This window comes from Papilio xuthus, unplaced genomic scaffold (genome assembly GCF_000836235.2).
Source record: "Papilio xuthus unplaced genomic scaffold, Pxut_1.1 DF828952.1, whole genome shotgun sequence".
In the NCBI taxonomy this organism is placed as follows: domain Eukaryota; kingdom Metazoa; phylum Arthropoda; class Insecta; order Lepidoptera; family Papilionidae; genus Papilio; species Papilio xuthus.
In genome coordinates this window covers 6,016,489-6,042,991 of record NW_013529697.1, presented here as the reverse complement: position 1 = coordinate 6,042,991, position 26,503 = coordinate 6,016,489, and the positions used below count along the sequence as shown (strand labels likewise).

The 26,503-nt window shown below is 34.1% G+C and overlaps 1 protein-coding gene across 1 annotated transcript in view; it reads right to left on the bottom strand.

Moving 5' to 3' along the window:
* Ptx1 (pituitary homeobox homolog Ptx1) overlaps nt 1–17,156 on the bottom strand; it is a 34,242-nt gene extending 17,086 nt beyond the window's left edge. Inside the window, exons 1-2 of the mRNA XM_013326153.1 lie at nt 16,799–17,156; nt 12,355–12,667 (exon numbers count right to left, since the gene is read on the bottom strand). Coding sequence (XP_013181607.1) covers nt 12,355–12,547 — 193 coding nt within the window. The 5' untranslated portion in view covers nt 12,548–12,667; nt 16,799–17,156. The remainder of the gene's footprint in view (nt 1–12,354; nt 12,668–16,798) is intronic.
* Nucleotides 17,157–26,503: the final 9,347 nt, after the last annotated feature.

Below are 26,503 nucleotides of genomic sequence, written 5' to 3'. Positions count from 1 at the left end.
TTCCCTGTCCCTCTCTCTTTCTCGCCTGCAGAACAACGTTACTTCGATTTCACTCTAACGACCCTTTTCTCTAGCGCGATTCATCATCATTTCGCGGTTTGTTGGTTTCCTATTCACGGTTTAACCATCGATTCACGCCTCGTTGTAATAAAACAAACCTAGAGTAAATCTTTAATTTTAAAAGGCTTTAAAAATGTAAACTGCAAAACTTCATGCAATATTTAAAGAAAATTTGTCTTCTTGTAGACTAATCGTGTAACTTTCTGTATAAAAAAGTAAATAGCATCATTTCAGAGTCCCGAGACGTCCTCAATTAGTATTCCAAATAGCCGCCGACATATCGTACACATAAATGTAAAGAGTGGACCGCTCGGGAAGCACGAACCGCGCATAACTTTTCAGTTCTCAAACAACATCTTCTTAACTTGAATCTTATAGCTTTTGAAATAAGTGTCAATGTCGCTCGAATAAGAAACGGGACTTCGCCCCAGACGCGGTTGCTATATCACCCATGCAATAACCGTCTTACGGCTCTCGCGAGTAGGTTCAAAATGATGGAGTCACCGAGGGCCCGCGTGGAGTGCGGGACTTTGGGGCTTATGGTAATTGTAATAAAGCGGAGTGCAGCAGTTATGGGACGTGAGAGGTTCTAGACCAAATCCCAAGTAAGCTGTAACTTCCTTTTGGATTTTCGGAAGCCATTTATCAGTCTGATGTGGGCGTCTGGAAATTTTTCATGTTTCGTTATTGTTGCGAGCGACGTGACATACGCGCCCCGCAATCCGCGTGCTCGGAAATTGTTCACGTACACATCAACCTTTCAAGGTCGTCGCTCTTCATACTTTATGTTTTGTTGGTACTTCTGTCTTACAATCTACTGGCTTATGTTTTCCCTTTTTAAGGATTACAACATTCATCTTTTAAGGCGATTAGTGTTACAACGCGCTCCAATCTTCAGTTATTTTCTGTTCACAGTGACAATAACCCTGAATATAGAACATTATTATAAAACTTTCAATTTGAAAGAGCCTTTAAATTAAAATATCCTGTGATATAGTGGCAGTAGTAAGTGTTAAAACACTCAGTTTAACATAGTTGAGCAATTTCAGCTATTCTTTTGGCATTGATAGTCAGGCCAGGAAAAATTAGCAGGCGAAATTAAATAAAAATGTCAAACATTCAATTAATCACATCGTTTAGAGTAAACACTGCTAATATATCTTGTATATATGTAGATAAATTAGTGATTGTGAAAGTAGTAGTACCAAGGGGCGGGCTAGTGCTTCCCAAGGCGCTCGTTACACCCAAAATAAATCAAATGCAACCCTTCAACCACAAGCAAATTACCGACCACCTGAGACTTGTAAAAACACCCATAAAATTATTAGGATTTTGTGTGCGTTTTGTTTAAAGGGATATCAGTTATTTAAACAAATATTAGATTAAAATTACAAAAATTTATACTTTTAGTATTTTCTAGAGATACCTAAAAATTATTTTTGCTTAACCTGGGAGAACAGACAGACTCTTTTTTTTTAAATGACTACTTTTAAGTCGAACTCAATAAATAAACTAGCCGCGACACCTAATTATGTGCTTATATTTTTCTTGAATTACAGATCTTAGTCTTGTTATCTCAATCGTAGTGTCTTTATAAAAGTAATATAAAAGGTAAAACAAAAGCTAACGAGACCTTCTAAATGTACTTTGTAACATTTTAGTAGCGATACAAGAAAATGAAACGAGGGAAGGAAAATTGGCCACCAAAAGAACATTCCCTCGTGTCGGTCGAGGGTGAAAGTGTTCAGAAGGCAATCACAGCTCCCATATGGACACAAATTACTTTTCCTATTCGCTCCGCAGATCCACTGCGGTGACAAGTGGGATGGGGTGCCGCGATTTCGCCATGCGGTCATCTTATTATGATAGGGTATCATAAACAAACTGGTGATTTTTTTTAATTTGTTTTATGATAGCAATTTTTTGAACTTAATAAGAATTTATCATTTGTTTTTATTTCCCTCTTGAATATGACGTAAAATATAATAATAGGTTTTAGATTTTTCCTAATTATGGTGCCTGGTTTTTTGTATAAAAGAAGTTAGTTAAAAAAATTATATTTTTTCTTCGACATTTGACAATAAGCTCAAAAAATTTGTCTACTTACCCGGCATGCTAAGAGATCCTAACCGTCTATTCATGAGTTTTGCGAAAATTAACTAAAGAAATACAGAACAAAAATATTTCTTGCTTCAATTCTAACCTTATATACAATACGCTTAAACGTTTTCAAATCAAATACTTACAAAAAAGAGTACCAAAATTTCGACATATGTCGTTCAGTTTCGCGCGGGGGATTAGGAACGCGTAAACGACACTGCTGTGTACATTTTTCAATTTGCATAAATATTAGTGGGAGCTGTAATGTCATAAATATATTAGCGGTAACACAGATTTTATGGCTATTACAAAATATCACCCACTATTCGACGCGAGGGTGGCAAAAACACATTATGGTGCCTGCCTTAATATTCTCTACTTTGTTTTTCTTATATCATTTTATGAGAATTATGGTAGAAATAATATTTTGTTGACAATTAACGACTTTATTAATGGATTCTATTCTTTATTTTGAGTTTAGAACGATATGCTTTCTAAAAGAATGGACTCATGGATTCGATTTCTTATGAGGGAAAAGGAAAACTTCGTGGGTAAAGACATGTGTTAAGTCAAGCAATACACACGTATCCCATGAGGTTAACTTCATCATCACCAGCTCACTATATGTCGCCATCGATGGCTCGGAGCCTACCCTAAGTTAGGGGTGGCTAGGCCATAGTCAACCACACTGGTCAAGTGCGGGTCGGTTGACTTCACACATATCTTTGAATTTCTTCTCCGATATGTGCAGGTTGCATCACGATGTTTCCTTCACCGTAAGAACGTCGGATAAATGTACATATGTAAATTGGAAATCGAAAGACACATTGGTACATGGCGGGATTCGAACCCAGTACCTGCTGATTGCAAGTCAAGTGCCTGACTCCTAAGCCACCGACAACCAATGTGGTTAACTTATGCCTAATCATTCCTAATTAAGTAAGCCCATTGAGGATGTATATGAGCTGATGGGAATAGGTAAACTTTTGAAATAATGTAAAGTCATAATATTACAATTACGATGAGTCCCTATACCGCACGCCTCGCGCGCTGTCATCCGCCATTGTTGTCAGACTGCGTCATATATCACGTGACACGTCAACGTTTTATACAAACGCCCTGTCAGTGCTTAGAATATTAGATTCGAACCCGCCGCTGATATTAATGTTCCCGAGCTGGATAATAAATTCAATGTTATACTATCCCACGCATAACGGCCGCGCTGCTCTATACCTCTGCATTACGTGTAGCAAAAAATATTTTAAAAATAATACACCAAGGTGTTTAATATAATTTAGTTACATAGAGGAGACAGAAAAGGCTTATCTAGGTTTACGTAGAGTTAGTAATGGTAATGACCTAAAAACTACGGTCAAAACGCAGTGAGTAAAATTCTCAGAAACCTATCAGGAAACAAGTAAACAATTTATCAGCAGTTGTTATCCTAGTGACTGAACGTGTAGTTTACATTATATATAACTAGCTCTAGCCCGCGACTCTGTCCGCGCTGCAATAAAATAAATAGCCTATAAGTTCTTCAATACTATGTTTTACATGTGTGCCACATTTTATTAAACCTTCCAGGGACCTTTCCATGTTCCGGAGAAACCTTCAAACAAACATCCATTCATGCAAAAAACGCATCTATTCATATAAAAGAAAGTCGTGTTAATTTCACTATTTACAACTCGAGAACGGCTTTACAGATATGGCTGAAAATTGATGAGGAGGTAGCTTAGGGCCAGGAGATGGAGGACATAGGATATTTTTTCATTTTTTTTTAATTTATGCCTTGAAGAGCTGCTTTTATTTAACTTATTAATATTATAAATGTGAATGTTTAGATGGATGTAATGTGGATGGATGGGTGCATGTTTGAAGATATCTCTAGAACGGCTGAACGTATCTCGATTAAATTTAGCATACGTATAGAACATAGTATGAAAGAACACATAGGCCACACTAATTAAGTTTTTTTTATTTTAATCCACGCGGACGGAGTCGCGGGCGACAGCTAGTTTATAATATAAGTAAGAAGTATCAAGTAAGATTAACTTTTTAACTGACTGAATAAACTCATAAAAATATAGTCACAAACTGCTACTTACCTAACACAGGTATTGGTAAGAATCAATTAATTAGATGCCAATAAAATTATTGTTAAAATACATAATTAAGTTAAATAACCCTTAAAGTAAATATTATGAATGTTTTCAGATTTCTCACAACGGTCCACACAGTCATAAATAAGCAACGCATTGTTTAATAGTTGTTACTATAAAACCAATATTGTATTACAGAATACAATTGTTGTTTATATTTACAGTTGCTCGCACAATAGTCTGTCCGCGATCGGGGGGCTATTATGTCATATTTGTTCTATATATCTTTTGTACGGAGGGCGACGCAGCGCAGACAACAATTTGTCATAAAATAAAAAGATTTATCGCCAGATATGTGTACAATGCGCCCAGCCACTCTTTACAAGACCGTTACTCTTCCCTTTTACGGTGTCAAATAAAATGTATACGAACAAACAGTAATACCATGTGCTGAAGACATCGGCTTTGTTTCCGATCTCTGCTCCGCGCATGATACAATGTTTAATGTCACTGAAATTATACGAGTAATAAAAGTACGAATACGATTTTTTTATATATTGTTTTTTTGGGATTTTTGTCCTTATCGGTCCTGCCAGTCCCTTAATACAATTTTGGTTTGTAAGATGAAATTCTTCCAATAAAATAGCACTTTTATTTCCATTATATTATCCATGCCATTGGAGTGTAGAATTGTTTACTAAACTTTATTCATGCGTAAAATCGATTAATGCATATATAAGCAACTTTGAGACCACCAAAGGGTTAGACAGTGGTCCAAATGACCAGAGCGCAGTGACAGATGGTCCAGCGGCTGCGGAAGGGTTGGCATCTGCCACAATCAATCACATATCCGCCGATACTGTTTGTTTGTTCTATTGACTTTTTGTTTGCCGATATATCAGTTTGTTTCTCATTGACTTGTCCAGCCGTTATTGTCGCGGGAATAACGAAAGGGGGAACGCTAGAGATTTACGGTGCTAATGATTCTTTTTACCTTACAAATCGACTAAATTGATGATATACTGTTAAATGTTTAGTATTTTATTTCATACTAAAGAAACGAATCTTAACTTAGATGTGATTACTATCAAATAAATAAAAATATGCCACAGGGACCATTTCATTTCTTAAACATCAATAATAGTTCTTAACAAATTTTCTGGCAAATCAAAACTAATCCCCGAGACAAATAAGTCAAGAAAAACGTCGTACCCGTGAGCCATGTGCGCGGGCTATTACACTTTGTCATCGGCAATTAGTGAGAGCGAAACTAAACAATTTATAAAGTTTAGTCGCGAGCATACCTCGAGACATGTGACACCCATTCCGAACGCCCGTTAACAAATTAAACTAATTCGTTCTGTTATTCTAATAGCGCTTCCCAGTGTTTCTGTGCCGGGCGTTATTTTGACAAAATTTATTACCACCACGCCTCCCTTTGACGGTTTTTTCCCTGGATTCGAACGCGGGGCGGATGCCGCGACATCTGTCGTACAGGGAACACTGTCACGCCCCTCGCGAAACAACATGAATTTAAAAAAAAATCCTCTCTGATTTTACCGCTCCTGTCTTTATCGATATAACCTACAGTTTAACCCCGTTTTTAAGAAAAAATATGGATATGTCTTTTGCAGAAAATCATTTTGGAATCTAAGTAATCTTTCAGGTGAGCGCGACCTCGTCTGCATTATAGAATAAGTTCCTTGCGGAAAGTATGAGCTCAAAAATGACATGTTAATATGTAAATCAAATAATAAATTTATATATTCTAATATCATATAGAGGAATGATTTGTATTTTGCATGTCACAAATAAACTCAAAAATTATAGGATCGATTTCAATTAATCGTTTATCACTAGAAAACTAAATTATCAATTAGTAACACATTCTCTGTTTAACCCTTTTTTTCTAATTCCACGCGGACGAAGTCGCCGCCAAAATATAATAATAAATAACAATAAATGAATTAAAATTCAAATATTAAGAAACCAGGTCCACTATATATGCGATGTCCATGAAAACATCACAGATCTTTTTTTTTCAAAAACTTATTGGTCGTGTATGCAAAAAACCGTGATCAAAGTGATGCGACGACACCGGGCGAGAGATCATGTTCAGGTCTACGTTGCCAATTTTTTTCTAACTCAAAAAAGACTTTATAGTACGGTTAGACCGCCACGACCGGCAGACAGTGTGGCACCAAGTTTTTGTGTCAATAAATCAAGACCACTTAAAACTGTCACGGCTAGTAATTTCGAACTGCGGGAAACTATAGTCTGTGTTATGTTTTATTATTATTTCTGAATTAGTATAAAATAGACGCAGTATATTCAAAACATAATCATTTAAATTATGATGCGCCATTTTAATTTTTAAGAGTTCCAATAAAAGACCGAGATGACGTCTAAAAATTACTTACTAGTGCATAACATGAGACCTAATTCCAATGACGTCACTCTAACATGTTTGTATGTATATCAAATTCTTGATCAATAAAAATAAATAAACTCCACTAAGGAAACTACTCATATGACGTTATACATCGACAACGTATATAATTATTTACCTTCCTGTAAACACAATTACAGCCTCATTAATGAACGATAAAATATCTTTATCTGAATTGGATACCGTATTTACTATAAATATAAATTTATATTATTTCTTTATCGAAGTGGATACTTTTATCGCTTCTGGTATTCGAAATTGATATGGTCTTCTGTAACAAGTAATTTGAAGAAATGTTATTTTAATATTATTACAGTAATCACATCGAACATCGAAGAGGGAATCTTCCAGTTTAGAATAAGCTAGTAAACACCAGACATTCAGAAATACTGAATTATCTAACTCCAGATCTTATAGAAGATTATTTCACGCACCATCTTTTGCATGGACCTCAGCTGCCTCTTCTAGACCATTGAAGAATAGATATATAAATAATACAAAATAGTAATAAGCCGATCTAAAACTTATCCTAAGTAAGGGGTCACTTAAGTAATAAGTCTATTGTATTACATGAATTTCTTAATCTTTATATTCCTTGACTTAAAATAGAATGATATTGATGATATCAAAAACTTCATACAAGCGCGATATCCAGTACACATTCATCATGCAGGGTGCAGCATGCTGCACGATGCAACATGCAGCGTGCAGCGTGCAGCATGCAGAGCGCAGTGGATGAGCATGGGATGTTTGTCTGGCACGGCGTCGACGGTCAGATTTAGACGCGACGAGAGATAAACTTGATAATCTCGGCCGCGACACGAACTAACGAAACAAATATTTGTTCGGGTCTCGTGCTCCGGACAAATTCCCCTCCGGCCGCGATAGTTACACGTCCTAAATATTACAACCTGACAACAATCTATAAAACTTTGTTTCTGACTGTTTTGTCTATCTAAACAAAAAAAATATTAAATTTACTTCTCTCTTGCGAAATTCTCTTGTAATTCTACATTCATAATGATATTATATTTTGGGTCGTAGCCTAAATCTGAATTGAAATTTAGAAGCGTGATTTTTTTTATTCTATATTTATTTTCGTATAGATATACGAGTATAATCGATATATAAATATTCCTTCTTTCCTCAAATAAATTTATTAGACTACTAACTGAATTTTCTTATCAATTATTATTTCGATATGACCAAAATGAAATCACTTTATTAGAAAAAAGAAATTAAAGATAAATGTTTGATAAACATTGAACGAGGATTTTTAAAGGTCTAGTACATCAGAATCCTCGCGTTATTGAAAGGAAAAGCATCGGGATTCCGGCATAAGCTCGCTCCGATCCCACATAATTAGTTTCACATTTTTTCCTCACTGAACATAATATGGTTCGCGTCGGGTTAGCGCCTGGTAAGGTGAAAAAAAGGCGCGACAATGACAAAATCAACGAACGAAGCTTTGAAAAGATTCCGCAGAACCTGCTCAATTTAAAATTAAAGCCACGAAACGTGTTTTTCGCCTATTTTATAAAAATCTAGGGATATGAGAACAATCTTCGACGGATAAGCTCATGTCATACGCAGAAGTTATAGGATATTTTACCGTATGCAAATAAGATTATGCGAATTTTTCTGTTAGAAAATTATGCGGTGATAGCGCAGTTATTGCACAAGATAAGTAACAATTTTTTTTTCTGGATTTTGATGAAAAACCAACATCAAATAAATAGATGGATTTAAGATAATCAACATATGTGTAAAATTAACTAATTTAAACCTCCCACCGTAGGTTTCTGAGACCAAAATATTTAATAAATCATATCGTCATCATGAGATTGTATTAACATAATAAAAATGAATTTACAACCAATGTTAAAGTGTAAATAGCATTTGATAAAGCAACTCTACATTAATAAGTAAAAATGACAAAGTATTTTTACTTATCATTCTGTGCAAAATATTTCCCCAAAATGAACATTAGCTAATTTTGCAAAGTGGAGATTTATAAAAAACTAAAGTGACAGCAAATTGATTAATGTAGCGAGGACAATAGAGTTGTAATGTATAAATAAAGCGACATTTTAATCCCCCCATTTAAATTCAATAGCTAAAGCGGCAAGTGCAAGACTAATCATCGCAATATAATGCTTCGTCGCTTTCTGTTGGGGGTTCGTTTTTTGCGAGACAAAGATAGCTGTGCTATTTAGCGTATATTACTGTAAGTTAGAAGAAGACGTAATATGGATTCATTGGAATAATTTTTTAATGATAGCAGTATTTTTTTTGTCGATGATGGATTGTGCTTTGTTGACTTTACGTAACTTTCAAATGTTTTACTATATTTTATTTTAATAATAATTCACATAAAAATTACGTACTAAAAAGTTAAAGACTTTAAAATTAATTTCATGCAGCAAAAACTAATACACTAAATATTTATAGCGCCAACTAGCAAAGGCGTATAAATAGATATAAGACTCATATACGCAGATATTTGACTAATTTTAAGACATATATTACGTAAAGGAAAAAAACTAATTTGGGAAGAAATAAGACCCATATGTATTAGACTTTAACCGCCAAAAAAGTTGAATTTGAAAATAGCAACACTTCTAAAGGGCTAAACATTTTCTTTTATAATAAAATATAAACAAACAAAACTTGCACGTATAGTAAGTAAGGTCCCTAGCGAGAGCGTGACTAATTGCGCAACTAAACATCCGGGGGGCCTGTAATCCGATATTGATGCGTTTGTAAAAACTATCCGATTAGTTGACCCGGCGCGCGACGCAGCCGATACGCACCCCTCGCTATTGCCAATTTGTCTTCATTACTATATTAAAATGCAGGTGGAATTCCAAATTTTCAATGAATAATTTAAACTTACATTAAAAAAAATTGACGTATATTATTTAGATATTTAATAGAAATAAATAATCTAAAAAGTTTATTTTTCCTTGAAAACTATTTTTACGAAAACGGAAAACGATGGTAATGAAATGAATTTGTCAAAAGTTTCTTACTAACTTAAAAAATAAAAAAGAACAGACAAGACACGTCTTAAACATAAAAACAGGTGCAATAACCCATCAAAATTACTATATGACAAGTTGCATTACAAAAGCGTATCATTGAGGGTCTGTATTTGAATGTTCACTAATTTTGTATACAGAGTGATGACATTGCGCAGCCCACATCCCGTCACGGTCCTCAAACCAATCACCCGTGACGGCCGATCTGTAGTCAGAGAATTAAATTCACTTCCCATTTACGATCGAAAATTGTATAGCAAACTGTCACCATAAGACCTATAATTTATCTTATTTGTATGTTACTTTTACGATTTTTAACCTTATTGTATTGAGAGCTACAAATGACATTTCACTGAAATTAGTTGGAAATAAACTTTTTTGACTGTACATTTTTGGTGAAATTCGCTACTGATTATGACATCGATCGACATTATAATTTTTAGCACGTGCACATTGCGCTTTGTGTTCTTTAATGACGTAATACTATGAACTTTTTATTGGTTATAGAAAAATATCGCCCGCAGATCCAGCAGCCAGAAATAAAAAAACTTAATCAATTGCCTATGTGTTCTTTTAGACTATATTTACATTTATGCTACAGTTCAGCAATATCTGTTTAACTGGTCTGAAGATACCTAATACCGAACATCCATCCATCGTTTGATCATAAAATCACAAATAATTAATTTATTATTAGCAAAATTCGCTTTCTCAATTAAAGTCAAGTTAAAATCCAAAATCCTACGCGTATAAATCTAATTTGTACTATTTGGATCAACTAACTAAAATTATGCTCGATAATAAGATATGTTGCTGCGCACTATAGATATGTTACCAAAAGGAAAGTAAAAGTACGTATATGTTTAACGAATTTGGTTTACTACCTTTAGTTCGATATTTTATTCACTAAATAAATATATGACATTTATTAGGACCGTAACAATATATAAGTTAATATAGTACATAGCTAGATTTAAATCCAATTCAAAAGTAACATTGTATATGTTTATATTATCCCATATCTCAGAAGCAACACATCTTAATAAAAATGAAACGGGCGACGTAATGACTACATCGTATACTGGGGACGCGTCGACAGTCAAATGAAACACGAAAAGTCCCCTTTATCTTATTTACTATCCCAGTTGAGTTTAAAACGGGATTTATTTGCCAATATAAAGAAGATCCTCATCGGTATTCATGAATAAACACAACAAATAGATTGGAAACGATTCGAGTACTATGTCTTATAGAAACTTCGTCTTCCAATACAAAATATTTTTTCGTATTTTGATCTTAAAAGTATACAATCGTTTGGTTGACATTTGATCTAATATTAAGGTACTATTTTTTTTATGAAATCTAAAGCTCAGTTCTGTATAAACTTACGAACAACAACATGGACTTTAAAAAAAAAACGAACGTATTCCAATGAATTTTAATTCAGTCTTATCTTATTAATATTACTTATATTATAAATATGATGTTTAGATATATAGATGGATGGATGGATGGATGTTTGTTTGAAAGTATCTGCGGAATGGCTTAACAGATCTCGCTGAAATTCGGCATAGATGTAGAACATACTCTGGAAGAACACATAGGCTACTCATTAAGTTTTTTTTGTTACCGCTCGAAGGGAGCCGCAGGCGACAGCTACTCCAATATAAAATCGCATAAAGTTATGACTCTCAACAGTCACAAGTTACTCGAGATTTACCAAACAATTATACGGCCAAAATATTTGTTTTAAAAATTATTTTCTTATTTTTTTTCAACTTAAAATGACAATGGCAACAAAATGTTTAATACGTATTTTTTGACAGTGGAAGCTCACAGTAAGATTCAACGTTCTGGGAATTTAATTCTCTATCCATTGAACTATTATAATAGACATTTCTAGGAACCATTTATATAAGTTTACCTTATAAACAGAAGGCGAGTTGTATCGTAAATATTATGCGAAATAATATTTGCACCGCTGTATTTATTACATCCACAGAACAAGCGCCAACAAGAGCATGTTGAATGAAATATTATTAATACTTTATTTGGTTTTAATCAGACTTTATCGTTTATAGATAAGCAACACCAGTATACTTTAATTTCTAATTTGTTTTAATAACGTTTGTAACATTAATCCGGATGTTTATGTTTTAATGTAATAATTACAGCGATGAGTAATAAAATTAATTACTCAAAATGGAAACGCAATAACTCAAACGTAACTTCTGTTCAATTTGATAAAGAAAAACATTAATATTATCAGTGTTATGATATTGAGAGAACATAGTAAATAAATTGATTTGAAATATACGAATATTAGTTGTCAAACATACTTGAAGGAGTGAAATCAGAAATAAATGATAGCGCCATCTAGCGTTTTTGTGACATACATTTTGTAGCGTACAAGTTTCTCACCACCCCAGTGAGCCTAGCAGGAATAATTGTGACAAGCGCCACGTCATATCGCGTATAAACCAAACCAAAAATCTCATATTATTTTTGATATCGTGCTAGGCCCACTAAATGGTAAGGTAGAGCAGTAAATAATGAAATACTGATATTATGAACACATATCATAGAGAAACGAATGACTCACGTTTTAATTTCTCCAGTGGTTCATGGTGGAGTGGCGGGGCGTGGTGCAAGGGTGCGTGCTGAGGTTCATGATGTAGCGGCGCCATGAGGCTGGAGATGGCGGATCCCACTGACGCCGCCACTGATTCGTGCAGGTGCCCCCCGTGCAGCTCCAGTTCGGAGAGGCAAAGCCCGTTCTCGCTTAGCGGCTCCATGCCGGCCGCCAGCGCCTCCTTGTACACGCGTAAGTGAATGATGAAGCTTTTCTATCACACCGTACTAAGTAGCCGCTTTGCGACTCGTCTGTGTTTGACGCTTCAGCACATTGCGCCAACCTGAAAATAAATTTTATGATTAACTAGCAACTCAAGTCAGCTCCTTTTTGATATGAATACACAGTTAAAAAAAAAGAACAATATTATGTCTAGAAAAAATTATTATAAGATAACATTGGATAAAATAACCATAAGATACAGTGTAAGTAAATTTTTCCCGTTGCCTTCAGGTTCTAGTTCACCTATCGCGTAAATCTCCTTTTATTTCTCCCGAGGACTGGCCATTAAAGAACAAAAAGAGGCATCACAGCTCCCGGTCAGGTCGGTAGAACGTTAGCGTTTACGTTTTGCTCTCTTTTAAGGTTACATTGAATTCCCACTGAAACGTATCCGTATGTAAAAAAGGGCAATTAAAGCGGTAAATCACTATACATCGTGTGTCTTTTTACTTCCACCGCATTTCCCTCGAGTTTTATAACGCAACACCTAGGCGTTCTGTCACACCGATTTGAATTATGAACGTTGACACACCATATATCTCGATCAGGCAACACTTTATGGCGCGTTTGTTTCTTTTTTATTATAAAATACACATCAGTGTGTACGCACCTTAAATTAAGCTTATAAATAACACACGCTGTATGTTAGCGATTGGAAAGAAACTGCTTGATTGAATGACAAGTTCATATACAAAAGATAAAGATTATTTTTAAAAGCTTTACAATTAATTATGATTTAGAAGATAACATTTCCTAAATTTTCCATTGACATTTTTTTTCATGTCATATTTTGCATTTAAAGCCTTGAATCCACTTGAATACAACTCAAAATGTCTTGTATTTCCTAACATAAAATATGTAATTCATAAAATTATTGCATTTATGCAAATACACTTATTTACTTCTTAACACACAGAACAGACCACACATCATTTCTATTTCTCAAAGAGCATAAATATCTTGCATTTTTGTTGTTACATTCTTAAAAAAGATACTCATTAACATACTTTACGCATTGACTAAAAGAGTCATCAATTTTTGTCAATATTTTTTTAAATAGATTTCCAAATAGCAATTGGCGTAACAAAACCTGACCCATCGCAACAAAGTGACCTCGTACTTGGCAGTACAGAAGTCTTGAGTCCGCGCTGAGTAATTGGGCAAATCCGGAGCCAGCCAGCGCTCTGAGCCGCCCTGATCCCTTTAAACCGATGCAAAGCCTTTTTTAAGCTGAAAGATTTAAGTTCGCGAAAGTGCTTCGCTCTATTAAAACACAATCGACTTTCGAACGACTGTGAATCTTTGTTTCAATATTCAATGCTTTTGGTTACTTTTCCGCTTTTTTAGACGTTAATAACATATACTGCACTTTTGGAGATTTTTCTACTTTACACATCTTCGTACGGATATAACTAATATTTTAGCTTGTCATTCATAATCAAGAGTAACTAGACTATTACTAAATCAATGCCAGTCATATCTTAATGTCATTAAAAGGTGAAGTGCTAATTTCTTCAATATAAAGAGAACTAACATACCTTTTCAGCATAAATGTACGACGTTATCTACGTATATGACACACAAAAAACAAAACAAGGTCAAATTTCATTATAACCAACTCAATTAACGTTCACTATATACTTTAAAATCACTTATCTTTGTAACATTAACAATATCCTATTTTGTAAAACACAATTGAAAACATTGAAGTTATTTTAATAGTTTATCGCGTGATCGTCACTCGAAATCCAAATCATATCGGCATTACATGAAAATGAACAAAAACTACACGGTGTTACAAGCCGGCTGACATCCGACACGCAAACATTTCGACCGTATCTCGTGTATCGGCTGATAACATGATTTAACATTGTCAATGGTACGATATTGACGGACTATCACTAAATATAGCATCGTGAGAAAGATATCAGGCCCCAACACCTCGTCCGATCGACAAAAGTTCAAATTATATCGAACATTATTTGTTTTACGACTCCTTGATTTCCGATAGTTAATAAGGGTGGGTATCCGCCGTCGACACACTTGTATAAAAACATAAAGTATCACACATTGTGTTTGAAAAGGTAGAGACAATAATGTGTTTTAAAACGAATTTCATATCAATCTAACTTCACGGAACTGTTGAACCAAAACACTTAAAATTGTATACAGTAGTTGAAACAATTTTTGGTGCATTAATAAGAAAAATTATCATTATTTTTGTACTAATATTTAAAGTAAAAACTAAATGGTATCTAAGAAATCTAATTTAACCTAACCTAATTGTCTTAGATCTAAAATTACACATATTGAAATTTTCACAATGAGTTTAGTCTGCTAGAAATCCTGTACAAGCACTACAAAATCTCTGTGGTTTTCCAAAGAGAAAAAGAAAGAAATGACAATATTTTTGTGTATTTGGAGTGTGTATACCAACGTTATAAAAGGCAAAATTAACTTATTGTTATAAAATTTATCAATAAGGCATTAATAAGATATTTACGGTATAAATTAGTATGTTTTTGATGATCTGAAATAAAAATAAAATGTTGGTTTGATATTTCAGTGTGGAGAATTATGAACATCAAAGTTTTCTTTAAATATAGACAATAAATCATATTTTAGACGTTACAAAAATAAAAATAAAGGCGATCTACGCTTTTTTATTACCATAAATTTTTTCCATCGTTTTTAGTTTACATACTACTACATATTTTGTAACCTCAACATGGACAATATATCTTTTTAAATGAATCTAAACGGCCATCCTAATTTAAGTTATTCTTTTTATTTTCTTTAATATATTCCTTGGACTGACGGCACAACTGTCTTGAGCCTAACATCATTCTGATAATTAAATTTGTATTTCAATTTTAACTCTACATTTTAAAGCCGTCGGATCCGCAAAAAAAGGAAAGCTGAATTTTAGCCTTCATTTTGATGTTATGAAAAAAAATATGAATAGAAAATTATTTTATTCAAAAATAAGTAAAAGCAAAAAGTATTTATTTACAAATATTTTTTTTCTACTTTACATTGTAAAATGTCACTCCGTAATTTAGAGACATTAGACATTTTACAACTTTATAATCTAAGAAACACTGATTTTATTTTAACTTTCCTTTTTTTGACATTACGTATTTTTTTCTAAATAATTAACAAGAGCTCTAACAATTTACTCCATTTTGTGAAAATCAATAATTACAAAATATTTTAAACTGCACTAAAATAATTTGACGAAATGGAACTATACATATAACAAATTCTAAAAACCATCATTCAAGTATAGGCTATTATTATGTTGTAATTTATAATTTCAATTTTGTAAGTAGTATATGATAAATAAAATTTAATTGTTTTAGATAATAAAAAATAATACAAACAGCACAATAAATTACAGAAGTTTCTATTTTTTTTTATTATGACATAGGATAAAAATGTTCTTAGAAATTCCCTACAAATTGCGCAAAGAAACTCATTACTTAAAAATTAAGACAATACTCTAAATTAAATGAACAAAGTTAGCTCTTGATTTTGGACTAGTGATGTCACTTTAGCGTCCAAATTTAATATTTCAGAAACAAATTTTTAATACAAAATACTTTACTTTTACGGCATTATTATAATATATACTTTATAAGGTATCTATCTATTTAATTTTTTATTTAAATCTTTTCAGTGTAAATAGGTAATTTTAGTATGTATTTAAAATCTTTAAATCTATTTTCATATTACTTTAAATAAATTTTATTTTTTTTACGTTTTACAAGCTAGCGCTTGACCACGATCCCACCTGGTGAAGTGGAGATTTGGTCGAAAGATGGTACGCGCTAGCTTAGTAAGTGCCTATTCACCAATTACTGTGTATAAATAATGCAACCAACAAAACGATGACAACTATATGTAAATATATTTTTATCTACGTGACCTTCATACAATTTACTCGGGTATTAGGTGTAAAATTGGTTATGTAAAATTTCCAACATAACCTATGGTTTTTCTCATTACATTTCATTCTCAAAATACACTAAGTATGTATTTGTAAATACACTTAAAATTATTGTCGGTGTCATGTTTTGTTTAGATATGAAATTGTAGGAGCACAAAGTAAGGTTATAACTGATATAATTTTCATCATAAGATAAGCAACATCCTTGATAGGATTGACTTAACAGTCTAATTAGGTACTCACTTTAGAAAACAATGTTTTGACTCTTGAAGGCTGTTGATAGCACAGGTGGAAGGTTGCTCTCGAATAGTTCACAGCGAGTGATCAGGAAATCCGGCGATATCCAGCATAATCTAGCAGAAGCCTTGGGATTACTGCGTCCACCCGCGACCGCGCGTCACCCACAAACGTAAACACAACAGAACAAAAACCGAAAAATCAACCGTAACCGATAAATCAAAGCTCACGATCGCGTCGACGGCGCTCATCCGCTAAATCCGGGCGGGATCGCGTAAAAAATACTAGTATTAAAAACAGTCTTAAGTGGGCTTACGTTCGCGGCGCGGTACGACCCGCGTCGGCTCTAATCTCGGCCACTTCCCGGCGCAATTTGAACCTAACTCCACCACTCCATACATCACCCGGGGGCGGCCGCCCACCGCGCCGTCGCGCGCCCTCTACCGTCGTCTCCCTCGCACAAACCGCTTTCACATCTAGACGTTTCGCTCCTGCTGAAATCTCGCAGCGCTGAAAACTCTGCGGCGGTGGGGAGAGGGGGGAGCGCAGTCAGCTGGCCGAACTTGTGCGGATAAAATCGACTTTTTATCGGCTCGCTGTGACGCCTCGTGACGTCACTGTTTACTTTTCCACGCCGCGGACACTGCACTAGCGGCGAGCGACGCGACGTGCCTATTGCATCACGGAAACTTAGCCCGAGGTGTCCTTAATATTATGTTTCTTAAAAAGTTACAATTTTTTTTAATATAATTATTTCGGTCAGTATTTGTCTTAATTATTTGTAATGCATAGGTACATGTGGCCATGCACGGATATTGTGTGTCCAGATAACTTTGTGTCTCGAGTAGTGCGGTGGGTAATCTAAATTTAACGTTTTAAGTTTGTATAAAATCTCAAAATACGCTTAGATGGTGTAGTACAAATAATTGCAGTTTAAATGCGGGCTGCAGCCGCGTCGCCCGCAATAAATAAAGCGGTGGAGCGAGCGCAACGTAAACAGATCGCGAGCATTAACCGCGCCGGCGTACATAAAGAGACCGGTATAAATATAAAGTTCCCGCTCGCCGCCGCGCAAACTTAGCTAAACAACGCCATAATTGCCTTCATTACTTAAATTACTGAAATTATTTATTCAAAAAGCTGGCAACACCGTGGCGAGGGGAGCCCCGCCCACTCGGGGCGAGCGGCCAATGGCGCGCTCCGCGCCATTCCGGGCGGGCTTCGCACAACATGGCTGCCACGGTTCGCTACAGCCTTTTTAAACGTCCCAGGTCTGCAGACGAGGTTGGCTTCGATGGCTTTTCGTTTTTCCTGTGTCTGGTGACGTGCTTGTTTGTGTGTTTAATTGATTAGCGTTGTTAATTTGTGTGTGCGGTGCGATGCCAAGCAGAGCGGTGCTGGCCCGTCGGAGTACGCCCCGCGCCGACGGCAAGTAGCCGACGGCGACTTATCGATTCGATGCGTAATGATGATTGATCGTTAGGTATTTTAGTTTTAATTTTTACATTGCGAATCTGTTTGTTAACAAAAATTATCTTTACATAAAAAGTTGTGTAATTAATTAATGATAAGTAATTTTCATTAAATTTCAAATAAAATCTGATCTGAAAATATTATTTTATAAAATACATTAAAAAAAATATTTAGTTTACACAAAAATTGTGAAGCAAGTAAATGTACAACAAATCACAAATAACTATGAATGTTTAATTGATAAATTTTAATATTAAGTTATTTTATGTCAGTTATAAATTTCAATAACTAGATTTTTATTTAAGTAGTACTAAAAATAAAGTTAGAGTTTATAAGATATGTAAAAAATTGTGATATATAATAAATGTAATAGTTATAAGAGTATTAAACAAACAAATCATTTATTTTTAGATTAAGTTTTCCTTTTAAATTAGCTCTACCTACCTTTTTTTAGTAAAATATGTAAAAAATATGCTTTTAATATTTTCAAAATAAGTTCCTTCCATTATAGATAAACAATAATGAATGAATTACAACAAATAATTAAAAATGATTTAAAGAAAGAAAGAACTTCTTTCTTTCTTTTTTAGAAACTTGACAAATTTAAGAACTTCTTTCTTTATTCTTTTCTTTTTTTCTTTTCCTCTATTCTTTAACTTATTTTAAATAATTTTTGTAATTATCATTCATTATTGTGATGATACAAGGAAGTTACTTTGAAAGGAAGAAGAAAGTTCTTTCTTTTGTTTCAAAATGATTTAATTATTCTATTCAAATGTAAACAATGTATCTAGAGGTCGAAATATTTAGATATGTTATTAAGTAATGGACTTAAAATGAAATTAATTATATTTTTTTATTAAAAATATTACTAATATTTCTTTAACCATTCCAAACTAATCTCTAGGCTTATACTAGGATATGGTTTACGACAATAGTCGAATGGCGGGATTCGAACCCCCGACCTCGTGGTCGGAAATCCGTATCTTAACCATTAGGCTATTGACGCTTCGAAATGAAATACACCAGTTTTCATAAATATCATGATAACACTATTGTATTTTAATGAAATAAATAAACAAATATTAATGAAACATTGATTTTCATTGGCCTATTTGTCACTTTACAATTATGCTTAAGAACTTAAAAAGCTTGATTTTAAGTTAGAGATAATAAAAGCAAAATGATAATAACAGTCCCCGTTTCCATTGTAAACACGTCAACGTGAATGATAATCGGTCAAAACTGCAGCATTGCGGTCTCGCAGCGATTTGTCTGATTAATCGTGCGTCGCAGATGTCTAGCCAAAAATAAAGGGCATTTAGGGTCGATAGAGCGCGGAATAATCGAGAACCATCCCCAACGACAGCGCCTAATGGATAGTGTTCATGCCCTTTTTTATTATGATTGCTGTTTTTTTTCGTACAAACAAACAACCTGATGTCGATTTGTTAGAATTGATGGATGTATCATCTGGTAACAAGCATATTTATAAATTAAAAAGTAACTCGAATGCAAAAAAGTATATATTGAAATAAAAAATAATACAAAATTAGAACTATAAGCTACTTTTATTTCCTGATAAACACTAAGAGATAGACCGAACACCGAAACCATTCCATTACGTTCCAACGACATATATGACCACATATTAAGTATTAGGACCGACTACTAGGTACTACATTTCTTCTGCTCACTCTATAACGGTTCAATATTCGTGTCAAACTTTGTAACATTGGTAGAGCCCGCTTTAACGTCTTCGCACTAATCTTCGCTCGCCCGGTGAAATACCACGACCGCACAGAAGACAGGCGTGAAGTGGAAGCAATTCCGAGTGTGCGTCCCGGAAGCCTAATTTAGTCCTCTTTCCCGTCCCACCCTTTTTCTTATAAGCAAAGGATAAAAGTGGAAGTGGACTTTCCAGATGAGAGGATGCATGGAAAGGGAAAATTCTTTCTTTCTGTGCATCCTCTCCTCCGTCGATTAAAGGTAGGCAATGCGTATGCAATTGCGTATGTCTACGGCAACGGTCATTTCACTATTTCAACGCTTTCAGGTGGCCGCTCGCTCGACACCTAATGATATAAAAAAACTATCATTATTCAGAAACACACATATACCAGGCTGTGTCAGATTTACCTTAGCTTTGGAAAGCACCGCAGTGCACAATGTAGACCCTCATATAAAACGTTGTCCTTCTTATAGAAAAAAATAACAAAAAAAAATATACGCATGCTTCAACGATGTAAAATCATAGTTTCATTATGAGCCTCAGAACATCTATATCCGCATTTAAACAGCTTAAATTTGGCACATCCTATGTTAAATCTCTTATACCTACTACATACCTAACATTTGCCTTACCTCAACTAAATTCCATTCATCCTACAAAACATTTTATTACATATACGCATGAATATAACATATCAATTAATTAATATGTAATTAAATTTGATAGGCGATTCATTTCTCATATAATTTGGCGCTAATGCGAAACAATTTGCATGATCTGATTGCAGTCATTAATGTATCAAGCCTCTAACGACATAATTAAACTTTATACTACCTGCTTAGTACATTATGTTGAACATTATCTAGGTACTAACTTGATCTTAGGTCAACAATAACTGTAACTAATAACAATAACAATTACTAAGTAATTTCGAAAGTTACTAAATACCTTCTATACTAAACAGACACTTGACCTTTCATATGGAAAATATTGTATTTGTTTACGTGCTTTAAGAAAACTCCTTAATCACTATTAATTACGAAAAATTACCAGAGATTTTAGGTAAAGTTTAAACGTTAGTTTTTTTATTTGGTTCAGAATAAAATAAGTTATAGTTAACATTTTTTTGTGAAAATTTCTAAGCAATACTTTAAGGAAGCTTAGGTTAGCTTAGTTTCTATGCATAGAGCGAGATATATCGTCTGCTAATGTCATCACTGGTGCCTCAGCAACGGTCTGCAGCCGGAAGATTACGAACAGATTAGCTATAAGAACATAATCCAGCCGGCGTCACCGACTGAACTTGACCGGGTTTCACCCGCACTTCACACACATGCTGCACGTTATTACGATATATGACAGGAATCGAATGTCATACAAACCAGTTTTTTTACTGACAGTATAGTAGGTATAACCGTGTGTTTCTAATATCAAAATCTTTATATAAAATATATCGTCATTTCCTTCTTTCATCTTTGACTAATCAGACAACATGTTTTAAACGCGAATTTTGGTCTCAGACAATCATGGTAGGTATAGCAACTGACTAAAAAGTATGTATCCTTAGGGTACATGGGCAGCGAGTAAGACATTAACGATGTACCTAATTATTATATCTTCAACAGAACAGAAGATTTGTAGACAATTGTAGAGCAAAGAATACGGTCTATTCTTGAAAGTTGTAATGGTTTGAAAGTACCTCAGAGGATCACTTCATAATGCTGGAAAATTAAAGCATCTATTGTTGCTTTAAGTGTCTTTTATTTCGCCCATTACAGGTTCTACGATATAATTTAAATCAGGTTTTAATAAGAAAGGGATGACGTAAGTTGTCGGTGACAGCGGCAGTCACACGGTAGCGTTTTAAAATCCATATTTAACTTCACAAAGATTAGGTAATGCATTTTTATCACTATGGTCATAAATTAAATCTAAACGGTTATCGGCGACAAGGCACGCCGCTGTGCATTTGATTAGATACAAATTAAATGTTGTTTGTTGTCGAAAACATTTTAAGGGAACCTTTATAAAATGTAGGTGTATGTAATTATGTAGGTAATTACGTATTTTATATGCAATTTATCTTTTCGATCGATTTATAGTTGATAAGTTATGATTGTTAAATTTTATTTGATATTCGCTTATAATATTAGTAGGACTAGTTATCGCCCGCGACTTCGTCAGCACGGAATTAAAAAAAAAAACTTAATTAGTAGCTTATGTGTAAGATTCGTTCAGCTGTTCTGGAGATACCTTCAAACAAAAAACCATCAATCCATCTAAATATTCGCATTTATAGTATTAGTAAGAAGTAAGATATATGAAAGAGGTAAGATAATTACAACTTAAGTTACGTTCGATGTCAAATACTTGCGCCTTTTAGTTGTCTTTAGCTTAACTTTTTTTTTCTTTAAAACATGCAAAGTTTGGCATTAATAATTTAATTCCAAAATTTTCCTCTGTATCAACACGGGTAACGTAACTTGCCCGACCGTCACGATTTCCCTCAGCGTTGTCTGTTTACAATTGCCCTACTTACTGCTAATTTATTCACTTGGAATATTCAAAGCTGTAGCTCCCAATATTCATTTAAATTTTCTAATATACAAAGCACAATATTGTGACGTCTCAAATAGGGTGACCATGCCTCATCGGAAGCGACTCAAAACTTTGTTACGAAAATTTTAATGAAAATAATCTAGATAAACTCAAACAATTCCACAAAATATATTTCTGGACAATAACTGGAGAAACGAAAAAAAAACAAATGCATAATTAAATCATTGTAGAGACTTTACTGGTCAAGTTCCACTTGGTTTCCTGCAAAAAATGTAGGATTGAGGCTAAGAACTAATTAACTTAGTTTTAAAAGTAAGAATTAACAGTCGATCATATGGAATTCTTCTTCAGCGCTAGCTGTCATATGTCTATGACAGATGAACACAGTAGAAGGCGCACTTTGGACGCCCTCTGCCCCACTACGGGGACATAGGACTTTAAGTCAAGTTACTAGATGTCATCATGGTCACAGTACAGGCGACTTATCGAAATGATCCCCATTATTAATGATTTCAGTATTCTAATGAAGTGAAATTATGCAGCTTCGGTTGTGATCACAATAGACGCGATTCTTGTCTGTGATACCATCATAAGATAAAGGCTTTCTGTTAATTCTTGAACGACTGTCCCATTCTCTGCGCTTAATTATGGACGATGTATAACCAAGATATATGTATATTTAATTTGAATTCCAGAAAATAAACTTTACGTTCCCGAAAACGTTGAAAAATGACGCAGGATGAAATTTTTGTAAGCAATTTAGCGAACCTTAATTTGCAGGTAATTTTCCTATCTAATTTACAAAATATTGTCCTAATATAAAGAATAATGGAACTTGATATAGTTACACGAATCGTAAAACGATTTTTATTGGTAACGCGTGTAATTAGGTTACTATTCTTATTTAATTTACTAAATTACAACAAAAAATAATCGTTGTTTTCGTCTTAATTCGTTTCGTAACCAGCCAAAGAAAATATTTTAGCAAATTTGATAAAACCCCGTCCGCAGATAATGCTTGAGAAAACGGCGTCCTGTAATTAAGAGAGGTCGCCGTAAGCCTATAAAAACAGAAGGAAGGACCTAAATTAATTTGGTCGGCGCAAGCCTTGAGAAACTTCGCAAATTGAGATCTTATCTTTTAATTCCTTTACGACTCAACGTCTATTGGTTTAGTAACTAAGTTTCTTGGTTACTGTTTAACTTGATAAACAATTTTAAATATAATTTTTCTACTATAACATCTAAATTGTCATCTATAAGTCTACCGACTAGATTAGTGAAACTATTACTTATTTGCTACCTTGTTTCTGTAGCAAGCAAGAACCGATCTAAATGCGATGCTTATTGACAAATTTTGTGTGATTTTTAGGGTGCCGTACCTCGACAGGTAAAATACGGAGCCCTTATAGGATCACTTTGTTGTCCATCCGTCTTTCTGTCTATCAAGACCCTTTTTCATTACAAATCATGAAATAAGTTTGTCGTAAGTATTAAGATATAATATTAAAGGAATATTGAACAGAACTACATATCCAAGTGATTTGTGTTGTAACAGAGCGACAATGGAAACTGAACCCGTGCTTAATTACCGACCGGAATCAATAAAGCGCTGTGGCCCGGCTGTCTCAAGCTTACCTAGTGCCCGCACAAATTTTGCTCGGTGCGAGACTCTCCTAGTTTACTCATGTCATTGTAGCTCTATGAAAGCCTGACATATGTTTAAAATTAATAATAATATTTAAAAAACTGTGATCAGACACTTACCTTAATTAAAATGCTTATATTGTCATCAGCTAAAACAGTACAATGCTAGACGCAGACAGTTGTTAAAAAGCACACAGAGCCTTTACCGCTCAAGTTCAGTAGATTCTAAAGAAAAGTTTGATCGATCCTTCCTTTTCCTACTAGGTTTATTAACAAATTTCTAAAAAAACCGTTCCACAAAGAATGTATATAGCACAAAATATGAAATAGACATGTCTTAGATTTAAATATTTCTACTATATTTAAAATCTATAAATTGTGTCCGTTTTTTAATATTTTATTTCTATTTATATTATAGATAATGTTTTAGAGTGTAACCTAAGCTTAGTATCGTATATCTTGACAAAAACATTAATAAATAAATTTCATGTCCCAAATTTCCGACACTTTATTGTCATCCGAGTTCGAAATAGTTAGTGTGTCTCAATCACACGGCTCGTAAAGCTGCCGCTACGATAGTTGCCGCTCCCTGTTACTTCCACTACATATAATTACGATTAAATTTACTGCTTTTATTATTGCCTCCCACCAGCACTGTCTGCATAGAGTATTGCAGCCAACTACCTTAGACATCGTTCTTACTGGATTAAGACATTAGACTAATTAATACTAAGCTATCTTATATCTAAAGTCATTAGTTTTATTTCTTATTCTTACCTGGCGTTGTGCGCAACATCAATTTTATTTACATTAAATAGGTAATTAGTGATCTTTTAACCTAAAAGAGGATAAATATTTATAGGAAATGGACAGTGTCTTTTGAATTTTAATTCCTAACTGACATCGTCGACTACAATAACGGGATATAAGTAAAAAAAAAGTACTGATATTATATAATATAACTTTAAAGCAGGGAAAACATCAATTGATTTTCTAGAGATAGGACTCAACACAGCTAGTTTCTAAAACAATCGATGAAAAGTACCCAACAAAGGGATAGTATGAGGTCCGCATTGTGTATAAATCAATCCGATTCCCGGGAGCGGTGAAATTAGCGTGTAATACTTCCTGTTAGAATTATAAACGCCCTATTCTACGGTAAATAGATGTCGCGACGCTGCTGCGAGGTCTGTACGGAGGCGGCAGCACGCGACACACACGCGACTAGCACGAGGCTCGCATGCGGCGGACACGCGCGCGCCTAGCTACAACCGCGCGCCTTCCGTAAGTATTATCCACCCACCCGAATAGTGACCATTTACTAGGAATACATCAGGACACATCCTACTTGTAATTATAGACAGCTAATTAATTAATAAAAATACTCTTAATTTGTAGACGTTTCAAGTTCATTTAAAATTATCGAATATCGGTCTAAAATCATCGGTCATATGAGTTCCGTTCGTTTTATCCTACAAATAATTATTTATATATATTCCAAACAAAACTGAAAGATTGAATTTATTTATATGTTGTGATATACCGAGCTGTTCGTTCATATATACCAAATTGAAAAAAAAATTAAAAGAACAAGAAAGAAATTCCCCAAATATCTATTGATATTGGTGACCCTCAAATTTCATTGTATTTATTTCCTAACTGTCCTCTCATTCGTGTGACGTTCGAATCCAGTTTAGATTTCATCAGTTGCCGCCCTTGTTGCGTCCGAACAAACACACAAACAGATTGCATTATTATTTAATTGTGACGAGTGCTACTTTCTTTTGTTAGTTTAAAAATTATGCTAACACTGATCCGACGTTCATTTTGTCATTGTTTATATTGTCTATTCCCAGGACACTTTAAAAACCATAGAACTTGTATAAATAATACAACGAATTTCAATTCTAAGTTATTGCATTAATTAAAAAAATTAAGGAACTTTCTCAAGAAAAATAAGAAACTTTTTTTTTTATTGTAAACTAGCTGTCGCCCGCGACTCCGTTCGCGTGGACATATAAAAAACTTCATATTTAGATAAGTTAAATAAAAACCGCTTTAGAAGGCATAAATTCGAAAAAAAAATGAATAAATTGTATCCTATGACCGTCTCCTGGCTCTCAGCTACCTCCTCACCAATTTTCAGCCATATACGTAGGTAAAGACGTTCTTGAGTTATAAATAGTGTAACTAACACGACTTTCTTTTACATATATATAAGATAACTTTACTAAATTCAGATTAAATTACTTTTACATCAATTATTTAACTTTGTAACACAATTAGGAAACGAATGATTT